The following is a 22,168-nucleotide window of genomic DNA, read 5'->3' on the forward strand; positions in this document are numbered from 1 at the left end:
GCAGGGTATTGGGTCTCTGACATCAAAGCATCAGTTTGTTCAGTTCTTGTTAGTTTTTAGCAGCCAGTCATGTCCCCAGCTTCATATAAAAATAACATGAAGGACATGACTATTATCTTGTGCCTATATAGACAGATATGTACCTTTATAAATTAATCCAATAAAAGGGGGGGGGGCTTACTATATGGACCCTGTATATTTGTATCACTTGATATGTGTAGAAGTCCTAATGGCTGCAACACCCAGGTATATCATGTATGTAGCAAAACAGTGCCACCTTTCTCTATAGACTGTGCCTGGTACTGCAGCTCATCACTCCACAGCTGAATACAATAGCAAACATGGCCTATGTCTATCAGGCTTGTTTTCTTTATGCGGAAGCCAGAGAGACAAGGAACAAATTTCCCAAGGTCGGCTGGTCAGATGAACAAGCAGAAAAATAGACATACGGCCAGAAAGCCAACAGGAGATGCAGCCAGAAGAAAAGATCATCTAGACTTCCGCTGTAGCAAAGGAGACGTTCCAGTAAAATGAGTGCAGGGCTCAGGAATACATTACTTTAATATGAATGCGCTGGGGAATCGAGTTGGCATCTGCCCTGTTTTTTTATATGAGGTTTTGGGAGGTCACGTCCAGCCTCTAATGTGATGTTCTGGAGAAAGATCTGAAGCCTAAGCAGATCCCCGGTGATGTGATGAGATACTCATACATAATTTATTACAAGAACAACCCTGTAGAAACATGATGGGGATCACAATATCCTTGATGCCCTTTCAAAGATCTTTTGCAGGGAAGGTGGCATACCGTCTACCCCAGTATTGAATGTCCAGTGTAAATATTATCATTAAAGGGGTATGCCAGGAAAAACGTTTTTATATATATATCAACTGGCTTCAGAAAGTTGCAGATTTGTAAATGACTTCTATTAAAAAATCTTAATCCTTTCAGTACTTATGAGCTTCTGAAGTTAAGGTTGTTCTTTTCTTCTGTCCAAGTCCTCTCTGATGACCCCTGTCTCAGGAAACGCCTAGTTTAGAAGCAAATCCCCATAGCAAACCTCTTCTAAACTGGGCGTTTCCCGAGACAGGTGTCATCAGAGAGCACTTAGACAGAAAAGAACAACCTTAATCCTTTCAGTACTTATGAGCTTCTGAAGTTAAGATTTTTTAATAGAAGTAATTTACAAATCTGTTTAACTTTCTGGAGCCAGTTGATATATATAAAAAAAGTTTTTTCCTGGAATACCCCTTTAAGGGTATGTTCACACGTGCAGGTTTTCTGCTACAGATTCTCCTACTCATTGTAGTCAATTGGTTGGAAAATCAGCAGCAAAAAATATTCAGCTAAATATTCACGTCTGAAAGTACCCTAAAGGGGTTCAGACCCTTGGCATTATTAGCTATCTATATATTTTGTAGAATTTTAGTTTTTCTTCTTGCAGGCCTCTTCTTGTGTTTTCTTTAAAGGGGTACTCCACTGGAAAACATTTTTATTTTTTTTAAATCAACTGGTGCCAGAAAGTTAATGCCAGAAATAAAATAACTTCACCTTTATTTTCATCCAGATTAGAACATCGACATGGATTCGTCTCAGACACAAATACAATGGTACAAAACTCAGGATACGTCCAGCATTACGCGTTTCAGGTCATGTGACCCTTCATCAGATGCAACTGATGAAGGGTCACGTGACCTGAAACGCGTCATGCTGGACGTATCCTTCGTTTCATACCATTGTATTTGTGTCTGAGACGAATCCATGTCGATGTTTTAATCTGGACAAAAATAAAGTTGAGGTTAATTAATCGCTGGCTATTGCCGTTTTGTATCTTCGTTGGAGGTCTTCTGTCTTGCGATAGGATCGGGTGAGCTACCTTAACCAACCAAGATTTGTAAATTACTTCTATTAAAAAAATCTTAATCCTTCCAGTACTTATCAGCTGCTGTTATGATCCACAGGAAGTTCTTTTCTTTTTTTTAATTTCCTATCTGTCTGACCACAGTGCTCTCTGCTAACACCTCTGTTCATTTTTAGGAACTGTCCAGAGCCAGAGAGGTTTTCTATGGGGATTTGCTCCTACTCTGGACAGTTCCTAAAATGGACAGAGGTGTCAGCAGAGAGCAATGTGGTCAGGCAGAAAGGAAATTCAAAAAGAAAACAACTTCCTGTGGATCTTAACAGCCGCTGATAAGTACTGGACGGATTAAGATTTTTTTTTTTAATAGAAGTAATTTACAAATCTGTTTAACTTTCTGGCACCAGTTTATTTAAGAAAAAATGTTTTCCAGTGGAGTACCCCTTTAAGGTTCTAATACTCTAGGTGTACTCTAGTATCCATTTGACTTCCTGTCTGGGTGTCCACCATATAAGGACTTGTTGGTACATTAGTTGAAATGACCATAGGACGTTCTTTATGATGCACTTCCTCTATATGCTGCACAGGCTTCAAGACGCTTGGGAGGTTTACTATACTACTTCAGTATGTAAAACGCCTATGATTTATAACAAGGGTGCATCCTCTAGAGCAGTGGTCTTCAACCTGCGGACCTCCAGATGTTGCAAAACTACAACTCCCAGCATGCCCGGACAGCCGTTGGCTGTCCGGGCATGCTGGGAGTTGTAGTTTTGCAACATCTAGAGGTCTGCAAGTTGAAGACCACTGCTCTAGAGAAATGAACATTTCTACACACTAGCATAGAAGACATTCTTTACTGTAAGAATAGTGGGACTATGGTGTAAGGAAGCAATAAGGGCCCTATTACACGGGATGGTTAAAGGGGTAGTCCAGTGGTGAAAAACTTATCCCCTATCCTAAGGATAGGGGATAAGTTTGAGATCGCATGGGGGTCCTATCGCTGGGGCCCCCTGTGATCTCTCTGTACGGGGGCCAGGCTCTCCGGCCAGATAGCGGGTGTCGACCCCCGCAAGAAGCGGCGGCCGACACGCCCCTCAATACATCTCTATGGCAGAGCTGGAGATTGCCGAGGGCAGCGCTTCGGCTCTGCCATAGAGTTGTATTGAGGGGGCGTGTCGGCCGCCGCTTCGTGCGGAGGTCGACACGCCTCCTTCCCGCGGGCTGTTGGGGGTCCCAGCGGGCGGACCCCCCGCGATCTCAAACTTATCCCCTATCCTTAGGATAGGGGATAAGTTGTTCACCACTGGGTCACCACTGGACTACTCCTTTAACGGCTGAACAGGCCAATACTTCCCAGTGTAATAGGCCCAGCGATCAGCTGACAAACAGCATTGACCTAGTAATAGAGGATGTGACGTCCCTTGTGATCATAGTCAAGCACTGTAATAAGCTCATTAAAGGGGTACTCTGGTGGAAACCTTTTTTTTTTTTTTTTTTTTTTTTTTTTTTAAATCAACTGGTGCCAGAAAGTTAAACAGATTTGTAAATTACTTCTATTAAAAAATCTTAATCCTTCCAGTACTTATTAGCTGCTGATTAATACAGAGGAAATTCTTTTTTTTTTTTTTTTTTGGAATACAAAGCTCTCTGCTGACATCTCTGTCCATTTTAGGAACTGTCCAGAGCAGGATTTTTTTTTTCTATGGGGATGTTCTCCTACTTTGGACAGTTCTTAAAATGGACAGAGGTGTCAGCAGAGAGCACTGTGGTCATGATATCAGCAGACAGCTCTGTGTTCCAAAAAGAAAATTATTTCCTCTGTAGTATCCAGCAGCTAATAAGTACTGGAAGGATTAAGATTTTTTTAATAGACGTCATTTACAAATCTGTTTACCTTTCTGGTACCAGTTGATTTAAAATAAATAAAAAATGTTTTCCAGGGGAGTACCCTGTTAACATTGATCATCAGCCAAACCCACTGATTTTGGGGAGACCGGTGAATCATCCCAATTCTACATGATGAGGAGGGAGAGGAGAACTGAGCATGTTGAGTTTCAGCTGCCTGATCTCTGTTTTACTTGAGCTGTTTTCACCAGAGGAGTCTGGCAGCAGCTTGCCCCCCAAACCCCCAACATCTCCTTATTAATATATGTATGGGAAGATCGAGAGAGATAGCTGTTGGGCGAACAAGCGTCTTCCTTACTTAAACTATATACAGCGTGTTTATCCATAAAGGACCTCAGTAGGGGGGCAATTTATATAAATTTACATGAAAAAACATTTGAGCGTTTCTAGTTGTAAACAGCAGCTAAATCTACAATGTGACATCTGTTGCCCAGTTTTGTAAAGTTTTTACTAGTTGGGAAATGTCTGAAATGTTGCGGCCGGCTGTAAACTCCGATGTTTGTAATCCCTTTTTGATTAGAGAAGACTTTGGATCGTTGAAAAACAAACAAGCTTTAGGAGGACACATGCGGACAAGACGCAGATCTCTACAAGTATTTGGCTGCTCCACGCGGGAGGGAGGAGGGCAGCGCAGTCACTCGCTCTTGTGTCTTTGAAGGGTTTTAATATAATGCACCCAGAAAGGAGCCACAAAGCCTTCAATTAAAGGAGCCAGATGAGGCCCAGTCCTCTGCACCTTAGAGAGAACCCATCAAGAATAGGACTCTGCTCCTCCAATTCTCCTTTTCCATCCCTTTTTTTTTCACTATAAAAACTTAAAATATTTCACCAGATTGTACCCAATAATTGATGCCAAAGTTGCCCAGAAAAGACATGCTGTTACCTTACATTAGTTATGCTGTTGTAATCTATCTTTTCCAGAGTCCTGAAGGGACAGTCTTCCTAGTAATATTCCTAGTTATATTAGGATTCTACGGGTTTTGTGTCACTGCACAGTTTGGCAGGATTGTTATTCAGGAATCTGAAAAAGCTGGGTGGCTATAGCTGTGGTAGCAGTAATGGCGATCATATTGGTTGTCACCCAGCTTTCCCAGAGACAACTGTAACTGAAACAAATGGTTGAATGATTTTATAAAATTACATTCTGCAATAAGAAAAATGTACAAAATGAGCAAACCGCAGCAGAGACAGCCACAGTGCCTCAGTGTATACTACTGACAAATTTGCCACAAAATCTGTTTGCCTTAGACCTTGTTCAGAGTGAGTTTGTTTTTTTGTTTGTTTTTTTAATCAATGGATTCTACATTGGAATCTGTGGAAACCCATGTAGAATCTGCTTTCCATTTTTCTTGGTAGGAATTAAAAATGCTGTGATTTATAGGGGGGCTGGGGTGCAGAGGGTACAGTTGCAACCAGGCCCCATAGTCTGAGGAGCCCTAAGATCTCTTGTCCCCATATGAGGAGACCAGCCTTATACAATCCTAGCTCATCTCACACTGAACTGCTCTGGGCTGTGTGTAGCAGAGTGAGGGAGGAAGTTCTCCCCTGTTTGGCTTCAGATGATGTGACTCCTGCTGGGTAACGTCCCTTCCCAGTCTGTGAATCTGACTGAGCAGAAAATACAGAGCAATATCGAGGTAGAAAACTAACAAATAATAAAAAATAAAGGCAGGGGGTGGTTTATCATGATGGGGGCAGTGAACTGGGAGGATTATAAAATTTAACAAGATCATGACAGGTACTTTTTAAGTGCCACCCACAATGAGTGCCCAGATGAATGCCAGCACCAGAGAAGCATTCTACTAGCTGCTCCCATATTCCTGTTCTATGTATGATATTCAGGAGCCTTATGCGTACAGATAAATTGATGAAAGTGGTAAAAGTGAGACCTGGCAGAGTTGGCACATATGAAGAAGGGTTGTGCTCTGTTCCATGATGTTGTGATGTCTGACTTAATAAGTTCAAGAAAAAATATAATAGAAGTTATGGATACTAGATGTATGTGGATAGAATGTTGATCCAGGGATTTATTCGTATTGCCTGTCATGGGGCAATTGGCATCGGCCTCATGTTTTTTTTTTTTTTTTGCGTTCCTTTGGATCAACACAGTAGGGTTTTAGGTTAAACTTGATGGAATCTTGTCTTTTTTTTTTTTTTTTTTTTTTTTTTTTTTTTTTACGTATAAAATGCATATACAGTGCGGCAGAGTGGATTTAGACTGATGGGCACTCCGGCATGCAGACAAACATGGCTTCTATCCTACCAAGTGTCTGTCAGAGGTTTTATAGCCTTTACATGATAAGCTCCTACATTAAAGAGGTACTCCGCTGCTCAGCATTTGGAACAAACTGTCCCGAACGCTGGAGCCGAGAGCTCGTGACATCATAGCCCCGCCCCCTCATGCTGTCGTGCCCCGCCCCCTCAATGCAAGTCTATGGGAGGGGCGTGACGCCGTTATTGCAAATCCAGCTTGGTTTTCATTATAGCTATTTAGTATCTTTACCATAGAGGCAACCATGTAGCTGCTGTGTGGCCCCTGGAGAGAGAGAAAGAGAGAGGGTCCATTCCGAGTGGGTCTTGTGTCACATTTTAATAGAGTTGGGACTTGTACAAGAATGTCCTCTTCACTTGAGTCGTGAAAATGAGATGGGGGCACTAGCGCCTCCTGCTGTGGATGGATAGGGGTGTGCTAGTGTCAGGGAGCACCTCGTTTTTATTGCTGTGACACAGGCCCAGATTTATGAAAGAATGTCTATGGTAGAGCTATTTTCCCACGTGTATTTGGGTGGTGGGTTTGACTAGCGTGCATCTTATTTATCAAGAAGGTGCAGCAGGATGATGAATTTTGCGCAGCTCTGCTGTGGTGGGAAGAGCTCTACCACATACCCTTTTTCTAGACGCTTGTGAGGGAGGGAAGTAGACACTTTCCCAGGTCCTGAATTTGGCAGGTTAGGTGTTTTTACTTAAAGGACAACTGCAGCGCAATATATACTTATCCCCTATCTACAAGATAGGGGATAAGTGTTTGATCGTGGGGGGTCCGACCGCTGGGACCCCCCCACGATCTCCCTAACGGGGCGCCGCCATTAGCGCTCATAGTGAGCGCTAAGGCCCGTAGCATCGACCTAGAGGTCGACGGTGACTCCCCGTCCCAATACAGTTCTATTGGGGGAGGCACGAACGCTGCCTCCCCGCCTCTCCCATAGAGATGTATGGAGGAGGCGTGTCGGCTGCAACGTCATGCTGCGGCTGGCACGCCCCCTGCACGGGACAGCCGGGGCCCCGTACAGGAGATCACAGGGGGTCCCAGCGGTCGAACCCCCTGTGATCAAACACTTATCCCCTATCCTGTGGATAGGGGATAAGTGTTAATCACGCTGCAGATGTCCTTTAATTTCACAGCACTGCCGGGACATTTTTACTTGCATTTTAGACGCTACAATCAAATTTGATTGCGGTGTCTAAGGGGTTAAAGCCGGGCATCACCGTGATCGGTGATGTCTGTCATTAGAGATGGCCAGGACTACCCAGCTATGATCCGTGCTCAGCTCCTGGGTGCGTGTCATAGAAGGGGAGTGGGACACTGTCGTCCACAAGAGGTTAAAGGTCGAAGTAATTCTCACGCCTACTGGTAGGTGGTGTAGCTTTGCGCCTAAAAAAGTACCTTTGCGCACAAAATAGCGACTTTTGACAAAAGTCGCAAATGATAAATACGTGACCTTTGCATGGTCAAAAAGAAAAAGTTCTACAGGTAGGCAAAAAGAGTGAAACTGTCAATATCAAAAGACGCAGAAAAGTCTCTAAATATGCTGCTTGCGCCTGAACTGAGCCAAAACATAGACAAAAAAATGCTCTAAAAGCAAAGATAAATCTCCCCCATAGTCTCTTGCACTGAGCTGTGCACACAGCGAGTCCAGGAAGTGTTGTTGTGTCTGATGTGCGCATCCTGTGTGTGCCCTAGGGAGGCGACTTACACACTCAGATGTACAGGGGGCGGGGGAAGTGTCATCTCTCCAAATTCTGGAGCCTCAGTGTCAGGAGAGCTGCTGCAGTGAGTACATCATTTTCTATCTTTTATTGGGTCTCGGCACTTTGTATCCTTCCCCTGCTTATTATCAGCTGCTGCTTTTCCCATTTCTGGTTCCTGGTAACAGTGGGTGGTCGGGTTCTGTGCGCATCACAAGCTATTTTTATATGTGAGGAGAACATGCCATCTGGGCACACAGGGAACTTCAGTGAGATGGCATTGCGGCGGCGGCAGGCATTACTCTGCTGTTACTTCTGTTAGGTTGGCGCTTAGATTGGTCTTGGGTACATGCTGACCCTTGTTTAGTAAAATTCCTTTAAAGCAGTGGTCTCCAACTTGTGGCTCTCCAGCTATTGCGAAACTACAACTCCCAGCTGTCTGGGCATGCTGGAAGTTGTAGTATTGTAAAAGCTGAATGACCACAAGTTGGAGACTGTTGACATAGTGTATTCATCTTGGTACCAATCCCATGTTTGACTGTCCGGGCATTGTGGGAGTTGTAGTATTGCAAAAGCTGAATGACCACCATTGGAGACCGCCGATATAGAGCAGTGGTCTTCAACCTGTGGACCTCCAGATGTTGCAAAACTACAACTTCCAGCATGCCCGTACAGCCATCGGCTGTCCGGGCATGCTGGGAGTTGTAGTTTTGCATCATCTGGAGGTCCGCAGGCTGAAGACCACTGATATAGAGGGTATTCATCATATGGCTGCCAGGGCATGCTGGGAGTTGTAGTTTTGTAAAAGCTGAATGACCACAAGTTGGAGACTGTTGACATAGTGTATTCATCTTGGTACCAATCCCATGTTTGGCTGTCCGGGCATGGTGGGAGTTGTAGTATTGCAAAAGCTGAATGACCACCATTGGAGACCGCCGATATAGAGCAGTGGTCTTCAACCTGCGGACCTCCAGATGGTGCAAAACTACAACTCCCAGCAAGCCCGGACAGCCATCGGCTGTCCGGGCATGCTGGGAGTTGTAGTTTTGCATCATCTGGAGGTCCGCAGGCTGAAGACCACTGATATAGAGGGTATTCATCATATGGCTGCCAGGGCATGTTGGGAGTTGTAGTTTTGCAACATCTGGAGGTCCGCAGGTTGAAGACCACTGATATAGAGGGTATTCATCATATGGCTGTCAGGGCATGCTGGGAGTTGTAGTTTTGTAAAAGCTGAATGACCACAAGCTGGAGACTGTTGACATAGTGTACCAATCCCATGTTTGGCTGTCCGGGCATGGTGGGAGTTGTAGTATTGCAAAAGCTGAATGACCACCATTGGAGACCGCCGATATAGAGCAGTGGTCTTCAACCTGCGGACCTCCAGATGTTGCAAAACTACAACTTCCAACATGCTGAGAGTTGTAGTTTTGCAACATCTGGAGCTCCGCAGGTTAAAGACCACTGATAAAGAGGGTATTCATCATATGGCTGTCAGGGCTTGCTGGGAGTTGTAGTTTTGTGACAGCTTGGAGAGTGCATTTATAATGCTGATCCATAGGCAGTGTTAAATGAACTTCCGTGTGCCATACAGCGGGTATCCTAAAGATCTCTACTTGGGCAATAAATTGCAAAAGGAAACTAATAGCGATCCCTCTGGGGTCCCGAGCACTCCCCTTTAAACATAGCCTATTGATCGTTCCTGCCACATAGATGTCCTAATACATAATCACCTCCTTGGTGTTGGGCACAGTACAAAACCACCTGAACCACCCAGCCACTCCCATTGAATGTAAGTTCATGGGAGCCAAACACATTTGCATAGGGCGGTCATCAGCTATTAAAAGCATTTTTATTATCAATATATAATAAGTATATTAATAACCAATTTTTTATAAAAAAAAATTTTTCACCATTCTTAGCCGTCCGAAAAAACAGTACACATAAATAGTGAACAGCGTCGTACAGAAACATTGACTTTGCTATTTGTTTTTCGCCCCTGGGGGGTTGACTCACATATGTGTAGATTCCATGCTGTGACCAGACATGTCTGAAATGACCCGCTAACCCTGTGGGAAAACCATGAGAACTATGAAGGGAAAAAGGAAAAAGATGGCTCTGAGGCAGATGTCAGGATTCCGTGTTAGTAGTTTGCGCCAGCTTGTCATGCAGGGTCATCTTTAAATGGGCACTGTCATTAAAACAAATTTGTGCCTGTTGCATTCCTTATGGTAAATAAAATAAATCTTTCTAATGTATTTTGTTAAAACATAGAAAACTTCATTTTTTTTTTTAATGTTGAAAAAAGGTACCACTAGGTGTCTCCCTACTTGTCCAGAGCACATTTCCCCCCATCTCTTGCACAGACTGTGGACTCCTGCTGGCCTGACAGAAGTCCGAAATCAGGAAATGCAGTCTGGAGTGCTGAGGGGTGGGTGTGTGTGCAGCCTTAGCCAATCATAGCTCATCTCACACTGATCTACTCTGGGCTGTGTGTAGCAGAGTGAGGGAGGCAGTTCTTCCCTGTATGGCTTCAGATGATGTCACACCTGCTGGGGAACGCCCCTTCCCAGTCTGTGTATCTGACTTAGATTCCAAGTAGAAATAGTAAGATTCAGCTCCCCGTTTGCAGCATGCAGACCCAGAACATAATAGTATTCAGCACACCCTCCAGTGGAAGCTTCGGAGCAGAGACGAGGGCAGTGTTCCCAGGTGCAACAGATGGGCAAGAGGAAGGAGGATATCCGGCTCCAAAGACTGGATAAAAGTAAGGCTTTATTGGAACATATTAAAATCCAAAGTAATAGTGAAAGTGAACTAAAAGCACAAACGAAACGCACCGACGGGTTTCGACTTGTATACAAGTCTTAGTCATGGTCGAAGACCATGACTAAGACTTGTATACAAGTCGAAACGCGTCGGTGCGTTTCGTTTGTGCTTTTAGTTCACTTTCACGATTACTTTGGATTTGAATATGTACCAATAAAGCCTTACCGTACTTTTATCCAGTTTGGGAGCCGAATATCCTCCTTCCTCTTGTGTATCTGACTTAAACTGAGCAGAAAATACAGAGCAATATCAAGGTAGAAAACTAAAAAATAATAAAAATAAAGGCAGGGGGTGGTTTATCATGATTGGGGCAGTGAACTGGGAGGATTATAAAATTTTACAAGATCATGAGAGGTACTCTTGAATGTATGATTCACTTGATTCTCCGCACTGGGTAATCCCTACTTGTAAGATCGAATTTACACACGGTATTTTGGTCAGTATTTTTTAGCCAAAGCCAGGAGTGGGACCGATACAGAGAAAAACTATCATGGAAATATTTGGACCTTTTTTTTTTTTTTTTTTTTTATTTACCAAAATTCTAGCCTTAGAATAGTCCCTGGACAATGTTGATTAAAAAGTGTTTCCCAGTGATCAGTGTATTCTGAAGATATTCAGTATCCCCCGCAGCGCCACTACAGGTGAAATAAAGCATTGCACAATGGCAGTACAGATCAGGGGGTTGTCTGTGTACTGCAGGACAGGACAGGTCCTCCAGAATGAGATGCTCTTTGTAAACTCACTATGGTGAATAGATGAGGATCCTGAACAGAGGACTAGAATCTAGATTTCCCTAGACGGGTTTCTAATGATTTTTTTAGACTAGATGACCCTTTTAAATATAAACCCTGGTCGAGAGGGAGGAGCATAGTTATAGAGGGTGTAGAGTTTGCTCCTAGATTCTGGTTCCTTAGTGGGCCCAAAGCCCCTTCTGCCACATTAGACCCACATGGTAGGTGGGTTCCCATGACCTATTTTGCATTGGGGGCCAAGGATTTTCAATTTACGCCTCTGGTGAGGGGGGGGGGGGGGGCAGAACAGATTCTATAGAACAGACATGTATTACTAGAGAATGGTGCAATCTGTCAGGAAATAGCAGAAGCCACAGGGTTACGGGAAATGACAGAGGTGCCTTTGACAAGCTGCAGTAACCCCTTCATACTCTTCCGGCCACAACTTCCCAGAGAAAGAGGTAGAGATTGTTCTTTCTGGGGTTACGGGCCTGCTGTATGTGGTAAAGCAGAAAGAGTGGAAAAAAAAAGGTCACACACCCCCCCCCCTCCCCCCCCAACAATGACTTTTCTTCTGCCCATATAATTGATAATAATGATAACTGAGGAGTGCATAAGATATACTCCATTGGATGGCTAGCACATCATACAATGTGTTTCATGAGTCAACTGTTGGGGGGCCTGTTGATTTTGGGGGTTTGAGGGGGGGGGGCCTCTGAATTTTCCTCTGAATTATACAGTACAGTAGTCCCTCAAGTTATATTTTTAATAGGTTCCAGGACGACCATTGTATGTTGAAACCATTGTATGTTGAGACCAGAACTCTATGGAAACCTGGTAATTGGTTCTGAAGCCACCAAAATGTCATTTAAGGGGTGCATTCCCACATGGCGTATTTTGCTGCGTATTTTCCTACCCATTGACTTCAACAGGGAAAATAAAATACGCAGCAGCAAATACGCAGCAAATACGCCGTGTGGGAACGTACCCTAAAAATAGGAAAAAGTGAGGATTAAAGAAAAATAAGTAGATAACTAATATAGATAAAGCAAATCCTTACATATAAAAGTAAGTAAGCTGGGAGCTATAAATCACTGTCTGTTTCAGTGTTTTCCAACCAGGGTGCCTCCAGCTGTTACAAAACTACAACTCCCAGCATGCCCGGACAGCCAAAGGCTGTCCGGGCATCCTGGGAGTTGTGGTTTTGCAACAGCTGATGGCCCCCTTGTTGGGAAACACTGGTCTATGTGGAGGACAGGAGCTTCTTCAGGGTCCTGTACAGTACACAGTGTTTTAAAAAAGTAAAATGGAGTCGCCCCTTACTTGGTGTCCAAAGGAGCAGCTAACCCTGGCACAGGTTAAAAGTAGTACAGACCATGTAGTACCTCCCTGTACTGTAGGGGGCGCTACCAGACATTCAGTCAGTGCATGCACTTCAGTAATACAGGGGTTTTACCAGTGAATGCCCATTCTGATTGGTCGGTTCTTCCAGCCATTGACACGTTTCGCAGATTCCATAGCATTGTATGTTGAGTCTGGTTTCAAGTTGCAATGGTCCAGAAAAGACCATTGTATGTTGAAACTATTGTATGTTGAGGCCATTGTAAGTTGAGGGATCTCTGTACATCTTCTTTAAAGATTCTCTGATTAATGTTTTTTTTTTTTTTCTTCTCTCTTTTACATTTTATATTCAGATGAGAATTAAATAAACCTGAGCTGAAATCCAGAGAGATGTTTCAGGCTAAAATTCCCACCACAGCGGCCACAGGTCATGTAAGTACAGTCCATCCATTCACTGCGGCCCGCTGCTGACAAGGACGCCATTGTTTAGTGCCTGGGCATATACCGATGAGGAATGACATTTTGCCTCATAAAGTTTAGACCTAGAACATAAAAGAGGCTGCAGAACAACATAAATGTCAGAGTATTTTTTCATATGAAGAAGTCACTTGGGATCTGACCTATTAGCCTCTTGTTTCTACATCTTTTTATAGATTTTTTTAAAAATGATTATTGTGAATATGTGTATCCAAAAACATGTACATTTATTCCCCCTTCCACTGCTAGTGCACGTGGAGCAATAATTTTGGGACAAGGGGTGGGACCTAGGCCACTTTGTGACGGGAAAGTGGAGACATCCCCTCATTGGGAGAAATTTGTCAAAACCTGTCTAGAGGAGAAGTTGCTGAGTTGCCCATAGCAACCAATCAGATCGCTTACTTCATTTTTCACAGGCCGTTTCAAAAATGAAAGAAGTGATCTGATTGGTTGCTATGGACAACTCAGCAACTTTTCCTCTGGACAGGTTTTGATAAATCTCCCCACTTGTCTGTACTCTCTCTCCAATAGTGACCAAGTGAGGTAAATGTTTACCCTTGAGCCTAAAGATAAAAGGTGGTGATGGGGAGGACGACTCATTGGACCCAAAAACAACATGATGGACAGAATTTAGTTGAATGTTTCTTTACCGAGGCAAAATAGGCAGGAAACAGGATGCATGTGACACAAACATAATTTTATCATCTCTGAAATGTCAGTCTTTTTTTTTTTTTCTTTTTGAAGGAAGCTGCTTGCAACCCCGGAGCCAGCGTTGTGCAAAGGTCAAAGGTGAGCAAGTGTCTTCCTTTTTTTTTTACATGTGTGTGTGTGTATATATATATATATATATATATATATATATATATATATATATATATATATATATACAGTACAGACCAAAAGTTTGGACACACCTTCTCATTCCGAGTTTTCTTTATTTTAATGACTATGAAAATTGTAGATGCACACTGAAGGCATCAAAACTATGAATTAACACATGTGGAATTATATACATAACAAGAAAGTGTGAAACAACTGAAAATATGTCATATTCTAGGTTCTATCCACCTTATTCTTTGATTACTGCTTTGCACACTCTTGGCATTCTCTTGATGAGTTTCAAGAGGTAGTCACCTGAAATGGTCTTCCAACAGTCTTGAAGGAGTTCCCAGAGATTAGCACTTGTTGGCCCTTTTGCCTTCACTCTACGGTCCAGCTCACCCCAAACCATCTCGATTGGGTTCAGGTCCGGTGACTGTGGAGGCCAGGTCATCTGGCGCAGCACCCCATCACTCTCCTTCTTGGTCAAATAGCCCTTACACAGCCTGGAGGTGTTTGGGGTCATTGTCCTGTTGAAAAATAAATGATGGTCCAACTAAACGCAAACCGGATGGAATAGCAGCCGCTGCAAGATGCTGTGGTAGACATGCTGGGTCAGTATGCCTTCAATTTTAAATAAATCCCCAACAGTGTCACCAGCAAAGCACCCCACACCATCACACTTCCTCCTCCACACCAGCACACCTTTGAAGTGAAAACCATTTCAGGTGACTACCTCTTGAATCTCAACAAGAGAATGCCAAGAGTGTGCAAAGCAGTAATCAAAGCAAAAGGTGGCTACTTTGAAGAACCTAGAATATGACATATTTTCAGTTGTTTCACACTTTTTGTTATGTATATAATTCCACATGTGTTAATTCATAGTTTTGATGCCTTCAATGTGAATCTACAATATTCATAGTCATGAAAATAAAGAAAACTCTGAATGAGAAGGTGGGTCCAAACTTTTGGTCTGTACTGTCTGTGTGTGTGTGTATATATAATATAAATTATTATATAATCTGTATGTATTAAGTGTAAAGGAAGTGCAAACGATTGAGTCTCCATTCTCCGCACAGTCTTTTAGCATGAAGCCCCCAGTTAGAGAACTCTGCTCATCCTGCCAGACGACCGTTTACCCCATGGAGAGGCTGGTCGCTGACAAACATATCTTCCACAACCGATGCTTTTGCTGTAAGCACTGCAGTACCAAACTGAGGTGAGTATACAGATGCAGCATGGCTGCCTTGGCCTTGACTAATATACCAGTCCTTGCAGTCTAGAAAGTTGAGATATTGGGGGGGGCTCTGTTTGATGATCACACTGTAGAGCTGTGCCTCTAACATGAATGGTCACATCACGAGCTCTGGAAATCTAATACATTAGTCATCAAGATGAGTCGCTTCTAAAACCACAACTCCCAGCATGCCCTGGTTGTCAGAGTATGCTTGGACTTTAGGTTCTGCAGCTGCCAGAGGGCCACAGGTTGGAGACTACTGATTTAAAGGGTTGCTCCACGATCCAGCGTCCGGAACATTGAGTTCCGAACGCTGTGTGCGGGCTTCCGTGTTCACGCCCCCCCCCCCCCCGTGACGTCACGCCCCGTCATGTGATGTCACATCCTGCCCCCTCAATGCAAGTCTGTCACAGCCGTCGTGCCCCCTTCCCATAGACTTGCATTGAGGGGGGAGGCCGTGACCTCACGAGGGGGCGGGCGTGAACACGGAAGCCCACACACAGCGTTCGGAACTGAATGAGCGGAGTAATCCTTTTAATAATATTTCTATTTTTATTATTGTCGCTGGTTTGATTTCCATTAGTTTTTTATAATCCCCATTTCAGGCTGTGTTAACACATTTCTGCTTTTTACTACATTTTTGCTGTGAATGACCAAAATCACTGTTATAAATGGCGCATTTTGCCATGATTTGCATAATCTCCGTAAAACACACAACTTCTACAGTGAATTTAGTCACTCACTGCAACAGCGCCTGCGGTAATGCTAATAAGCCGTAACATGTCAGCACAGCCTGTATGCTGGTGAGTTTGGCAAGAATGAGTGTGACTGATGTAAAACCTGTCTCTGGATTGGCCTCATAGTGGCTTATCTACAAAAATGCCTACCTCTATTATACTTAAAGGGAACCTGTCATCCCAAATATGCTGTTTGAGTCCTCCCCACCAGCCTTGTTTGATAGATTTCTTCCTGTTTAAAGGGGTACTCCATTGAAAAACTTTTTTTTTTTTTTTTTTTTTTAATAAATCAACTGGTGCCAGAAAGTTAAACAGATTTGTAAAGTACTTCTATTAAAAAATCTTAATCCTTCCTGTAATTATTAGCTGCTGAATACTAGAGCGGAAATTATGTTCTTTTTGAAACACAGTGCTCTCTGCTGACATCTCTGTCCATTTTTAGGAACTGTCCAGAACAGCATATGTTTGCTATGGGGATTTCCTTTTACTCTGGACAGTTCCTAAAATGGACAGAGATGTCAGCAGAGAGCACTGTGCTTGTGATGTCAGCAGACAGCTCTGTGTTTCAAATGGAAAAGAATTTCCATTGTAGTATTCAGCAGTTAATAAGTACAGGAAGGATTAAGATTTTTTAATAGAAGTAATTAACAAATCTGTTTAACTTTCTGGCACAAGTTGATTTAAAAAAAAAAAAAAAAAAAAGTTTTTCACCGGAGTACCCCTTTAAGTATAGGGAGAGATGGATCAATCAAGACTGGGGTAGACAGAAGCTGCTGAGGACCACCCTGATTACTTCAGACAGCATGAATTTGAGAACAGGTTCCCTTTAAAGGGGTAGTCCAAGATTCCATGACAGTAAGGTATCTAGGGTAAAAGAGAAAAAAGAGGGACCACGCCTCGTGTATTACCCAAGACACAGGGTGGAATGGGAGGTGGCAAAGGGCACCAGACTTTTGGTTGGCTGCTCGCTTTGGGGCAGATAATCAGCGCTTATCACCCTTGGATAGGGGGTACAGACAAAATCTTGGTTGGAACGAACTGCAAAGCCTAGTGGGTCACAGGGGTGGAGGATCCAATCCTGTTCAATGAGGTAGATATAGAGAGCAAACACGACCCATAGGTCAGGCGCTGTTCCAATATAGAATAAATGTAACCAAAGCGAATGTAGCGGTTAAAGTACCAACAGACACTATGTTTATTAAGGACCAATGACGCGTTTCGGAGGTAAAACCCTCCTTCCTCAGATTGGCAACCTGAGGAAGGAGGGTTTTACCTCCGAAACACGTCATTGGCCCTTAATAAACATAGTGCCTGTTGGTACTTTAACCGCTACATTCGCTTTGGCTACATTTATTCTATATTGGAACCTGGAACAGTGCCTGACATATGGGTCATATTTGCTCTCTATATCTATAACAGTAAGGTAGCCGAGCACAAAGATACTCCTGAGGAATCTCATCACACTTCTTTGTGTTTCCTTCCCCAGCCTGGGCTCCTATGCCGCCCTGCATGGAGAATTTTACTGCAAGCCTCACTTCCAGCAACTATTCAAAAGCAAAGGGAACTATGATGAAGGCTTCGGACGCCGGCCCCATAAGGATCTGTGGACCCACAAAGAACAGGATGCACCTGGAGACAAGGCACCTTGAGGGTGCAGAATATTCATCTCTCTAGGGGCTTAGCTTCTCGTCCACAATGCACTTGGGGTGGAGTCATGTGCCTCATTGGTAGGGGGAGGGGGGTTCAATGCATATAAAGGCACTTTCTATATGATTACCATGTACAGTTAGTCCTCCTAGTGGTGGGAGGGTTTAACTGCAAGATGTCAGACACCACCTGGGCCATGACATTTTTTTTCTTTAAGCTTTGCTTTACCCCATTAAATTGCCCTTTTAAATTCTAGGCCCAGGTGGCTTCTTGAATGTGTCTGGTGGGAGCAGGGTGAAGGAGGGTATGTAAATTCATAATAATATTATCCACAGAAGCAAGTGGGAGGTAATTGCATGGGCATGTTTCAGTGGTTAGGGGGACCCCCCAACAGCTGCTGCCTTTTTAATTTGGAAATCTCAGGTGAATAGCTGTACCCATCGCACAGCAAGACCATTGGTTATTCATTCCCCAGGGATCCTGTTTTCCTAGGACAGGTCGGTATGAAGACTTGGCATTGCCAGTGATAAGGGGCACTGCTCGGCAACCTCAGGGGATATGCTCCCAATGTCGGAGTGGCACCTGGCGATCTTTATCCTTCACCTCCCTCCGGCCTTTAAAAAAAAAACAAAAAAAAAACTTCACCACTTTCTCTCTTTCTGCTGGAAAGGGAACCTGCAACATTCCTTAACTCTGCCACTGCCGACCGAGGATGTTTGACTCTGTCGGGTGAAGAGTTACCAATACTCTGCACTGGGATTGGGTTTTGTTTACAGACTGTTTTTAACATATCCCTGAGCCTTGATTGTACAATAAAAGCCTCTGTAGGATCTCCTTGTGTTTGTAGTGATGCACTGCAATCTGCTGCTGCACTTCTGCCCTGAGCTTGGGCCCCTCAGGGTCTCGGTAACTGTTCTACAGCAGTGAGGTCTCTGGGTATCATGATGTAGAAGGAGGTTCGTTCTCCAACAATGCGGGACCTTTAGTAGAAGTTGTTTTTTTCCTTGTTTTGTATCTTTGTGTCTTGTGGTGTTCTGTTTTCTGCTCCATTGTTAGGGTGGTATTACACAGGCAGACTGCTGCCAGACTCAAGTGCTGATCACGTAGATCAGCGCTCGTTTAACAATCCTATCCAGGCAGGGCTGCACAAACAATGGGTGGCCTATACGTGTAGCCCTTTAATTCTATTATTTGTCGGCCGCCTGTCCACTATTACACAGGGCGATGTATGGCCGATGAACATGGATTTAACTGGTCAAAACCATGTGATCAGCCGATAAACGACACTTTGCTTGTTCACCAGCTGATCTCTGGGTCTATTTAACCGATAATCACTATGTATAATAAGGCTCTTGCATGCCTGAATGGGGGGGACATAAGTGTTAGATCGGTATCTGACCTGTTTTTGGAATATAGCCACACATCCCTATGAATGCCTCAACCTGATAAGTGTTTGGGTATGTCACTAGAGGCACGCCTTGCAGTAACAGGGCCACATGGTGACTCTGCTCTGTTGTATTGCAGCTGATGAAGGTGAATGCATCATGTCGTGACCCATAAGAAAACACAGATCAGTCCATCCTGGATGGATTGCTGGTGATTTTTAGGTTGTGTCTAGAGCGAAGTTACAGCAATTCGATTTGTCACGAACTTCTCAGCTCGGCAGTTGATGACTTTATCCTGCATAAATGAGTTCAGCTTTCAGGTGCTTCGGTGGGCTGGAAAAGGTGGATACAGTCCTAGGAGAGAGTCTCCAGCCCACCAGAGCACCTGAAAGCTGAACTCATTTATGCAGGCTAAAGTCAGCAACCGCTGAGCTGAGAAGTTGGTGACGAATCGAATCACTGTAACTTGGCTCATATCTAGTTGTTTTCCCATTCACTTTTAATGGTTGCAATATGGCATGATTAAGGGAGCGCAACAAGGTGATCTTTGGCCTTTATGTTAGGGCTCTATAGCAACTTTAGCAGTACAATTTGTGCCACAGTCAACAACTGCTGTGCTGCCATCTTGAAGCTAATGAAATGTAGTCACATTGTGACCTGACAGTCACTAGCTATCCTGACAGGATTGGTTTTCTGACTGGAGTCATGGCAACATGTGAGTCCCAGCCTGAACCCATTCATTTCCATTAACTGCAAAGCCGGAGGGCAACACACCATTTTTTGACTGTGCAACCTCAGCCAAATTCTCCATGAAGCATTACGGTCCATGTAAGGATAGATTATTGCTTCCAGAAAGGGAGCAGATCCCATTTGAGGAAAGTCCTTCTTAATAAAGTGCAGCTTTATTCTCTACACTTCCTACACAAAAAAATGTACTATCCCCAATAGGTTTTTGCAATAGTAAGATCAAACACATCCGTAGGCCTAATTTTGAAGTTGCCTTTATTATACCAGTGTGACCAATAGCAGTCAGCAGTGTCCTACAGCATAGTGAACAGCCACCCATCCATGGTCCTATCAAATGAGCTTCCACCCCTAAAACTAGACAGGTTCCTCTTTACATCTGAACATTTCTATAGTGACTACAACAACCAAAAACCTTATGGTTCTAGGTTTCAGGGTTCACATAAGTTACAGTCAATCAGCAGCATCTTTTCCTGTGTGTTGTCCTGCACCCGATGGTCTTCACCTTACCTGTCATCCCATCACTTCTGAACTCAAGGATTACTGTGACTGTTCTGTAATACAGGGTAATGATATAAAATATATCTTCAGTTTCGTTAGTGTTGTGTGTTTCTGTCTTGCTTATTGTGTGTCCCGGTATCTGTGTATGAATATATGGATATGGGGGTGGCTGGTTTCCAGTTGTGTGTATTGGGGCTTATTCTCATGACTGTAGTCCTGGTCCATGTTCAGGAGCCTTGGACAATGTTCCCACGTGTCTCTGCTGGGACCCAATCTGATAAATAGTAAAACCATGGATTACAATATAATCAATGTGGAGGGTGGAAGCATCCATTCTGATGGCTGGTGTGTAGAGAAACATCTGCAATATGTGTGTACATGTGTCTTCCTCCTAGTTATTTAGAATGGGTTATGTACCTTTTTTTTTTAAACATAATTTTATATGAAAAAATAATAATAATTATCTAGTGAGGTAATGTTAATATAGTGCTCTACTTAAAGATGTCTTTGGCCAGATAATCCCTTTTCTTTCTGGTACTAGAGACGTGACGTAACGCCATGCTCCCTTGTGATGTAATAAACATGAATGGAGGGGGCTAGGCATTACGTCACGTCTACAGTCCCAGAAAGAAAGGGCTTTCCAAGACTGGAGGCACAGCCCTGCATAGAATGTGGGTGCTGCATGGAGATTGCAGGTGGGCCCCCCGCGATCAGACATCTTATAGGGGATAAGAGCTCTTTGGCCGAATAACCCCTTTAAAGGGGTACTCCCGTGGAAAACGTTATTTTAAATCAACTGGTGCCAGAAAGTTAAACAGATTTGTAAATCACTTCTATTAAAACATCTTAATGTTTCCAGTACTTTTTAGGGGCTGTATACTAAAGAGAAATGCATTTCCTCTGATGTCATGACCACAGTGCTCTCTGCTGACACCTCTGTCCATTTTAGGAACTGTCCAGAGCAGCATATGTTTGCTATGGGGATTTTTTCCTGCTCTGGACAGTTGCTAAAATGGACAGCAGAGAACACTGGGGTCATGACATCAGAGGAAATGCATTTCTTTTTTGGATTTCTCTCAAGTATACAGTCCCTAAAAAGTACTGGAAGGATTAAGATTTTTAAATAGAAGTGATTTACAAATCTGTTTAACTTTCTGGTACCAGTTGATTAAAAAAAAAAAAAAGTTTTCAACGGGAGTACCCTTTTAAGTACTAAGCTCTATTTAAAGGGGTACTCCAACCTAGATATCTTATCCCCTATCCAAAGGGGATAAGATGTCTGATCACGGGGGGTCCCACTGCTGGGGACCCCCGCAATCTCTCCTGCAGCACAAGCCTATGGGAGGGGGTGTGACGGTGGCCACGTCCCCTCCTATAGACTTGCATTGAGGAGGCAGGGCGTGATGTCATGATACTCCGGACCCTATATCGTGAGTTATCAGCATGGAGTATCTGAATGGAGATCAAAAGAAGGACCGACAAATGGCACCTCATGTATTACCCCAGGACAAGTGAAGGAACTAGGGGATTACCCTACGGGGCTTATAGATGGCTGCTCACCTCAGGGTAGAGAAAAATAGGCATATAGCCCCAATATTCTGGGGTACCAATGATGATGAACTGCTGCCAAGCCAGTGGGTTGCAGGAACTGACCTAGGCCGTCCTGTGGAGTTCAGGAAAAGAACCCTTGTGTACCAGCGCTGCAGTCCTTATAGATGGAAATAAAGAAGTCCAAATATAATGTGGATCCTGGGCAGGACCATTTATTGAACAAAAACAAAAGATTGTTTTTTTGTTTCTTGTTTTTGTTCAATAAATGGTCCTGCCCAGGATCCACATTATATTTGGACTTCTTTATTTCCATCTATAAGGACTGCAGCGCTGGTACACAAGGGTTCTTTTCCTTTCCTGATCAGCAGGGAGTGATCTTTGCTCTGTGCAGCTGATGACAAGCGGATGCTGCAGTAGAGATTGCGGGGGTACCCAGCGGCAGG

The 22,168-nt window shown here is 43.6% G+C and overlaps 1 protein-coding gene across 3 annotated transcripts in view; it reads left to right on the forward strand.

The window, feature by feature from the left end:
- Positions 1 to 18,374, forward strand: part of LIMD2 (LIM domain containing 2) — a 42,867-nt gene extending 24,493 nt beyond the window's left edge. For all 3 annotated transcript variants that reach the window (XM_056548203.1, XM_056548201.1, XM_056548202.1), the window contains exons 2-5: positions 12,981 to 13,059; positions 13,849 to 13,893; positions 15,003 to 15,142; positions 17,384 to 18,374. In XM_056548203.1, coding sequence (XP_056404178.1) covers positions 13,018 to 13,059; positions 13,849 to 13,893; positions 15,003 to 15,142; positions 17,384 to 17,546 — 390 coding nt within the window. In that variant the 5' untranslated portion in view covers positions 12,981 to 13,017 and the 3' untranslated portion in view covers positions 17,547 to 18,374. The remainder of the gene's footprint in view (positions 1 to 12,980; positions 13,060 to 13,848; positions 13,894 to 15,002; positions 15,143 to 17,383) is intronic.
- Positions 18,375 to 22,168: the final 3,794 nt, after the last annotated feature.

This window comes from Hyla sarda, chromosome 12 (assembly GCF_029499605.1).
Source record: "Hyla sarda isolate aHylSar1 chromosome 12, aHylSar1.hap1, whole genome shotgun sequence".
Lineage (NCBI taxonomy): Eukaryota > Metazoa > Chordata > Amphibia > Anura > Hylidae > Hyla > Hyla sarda.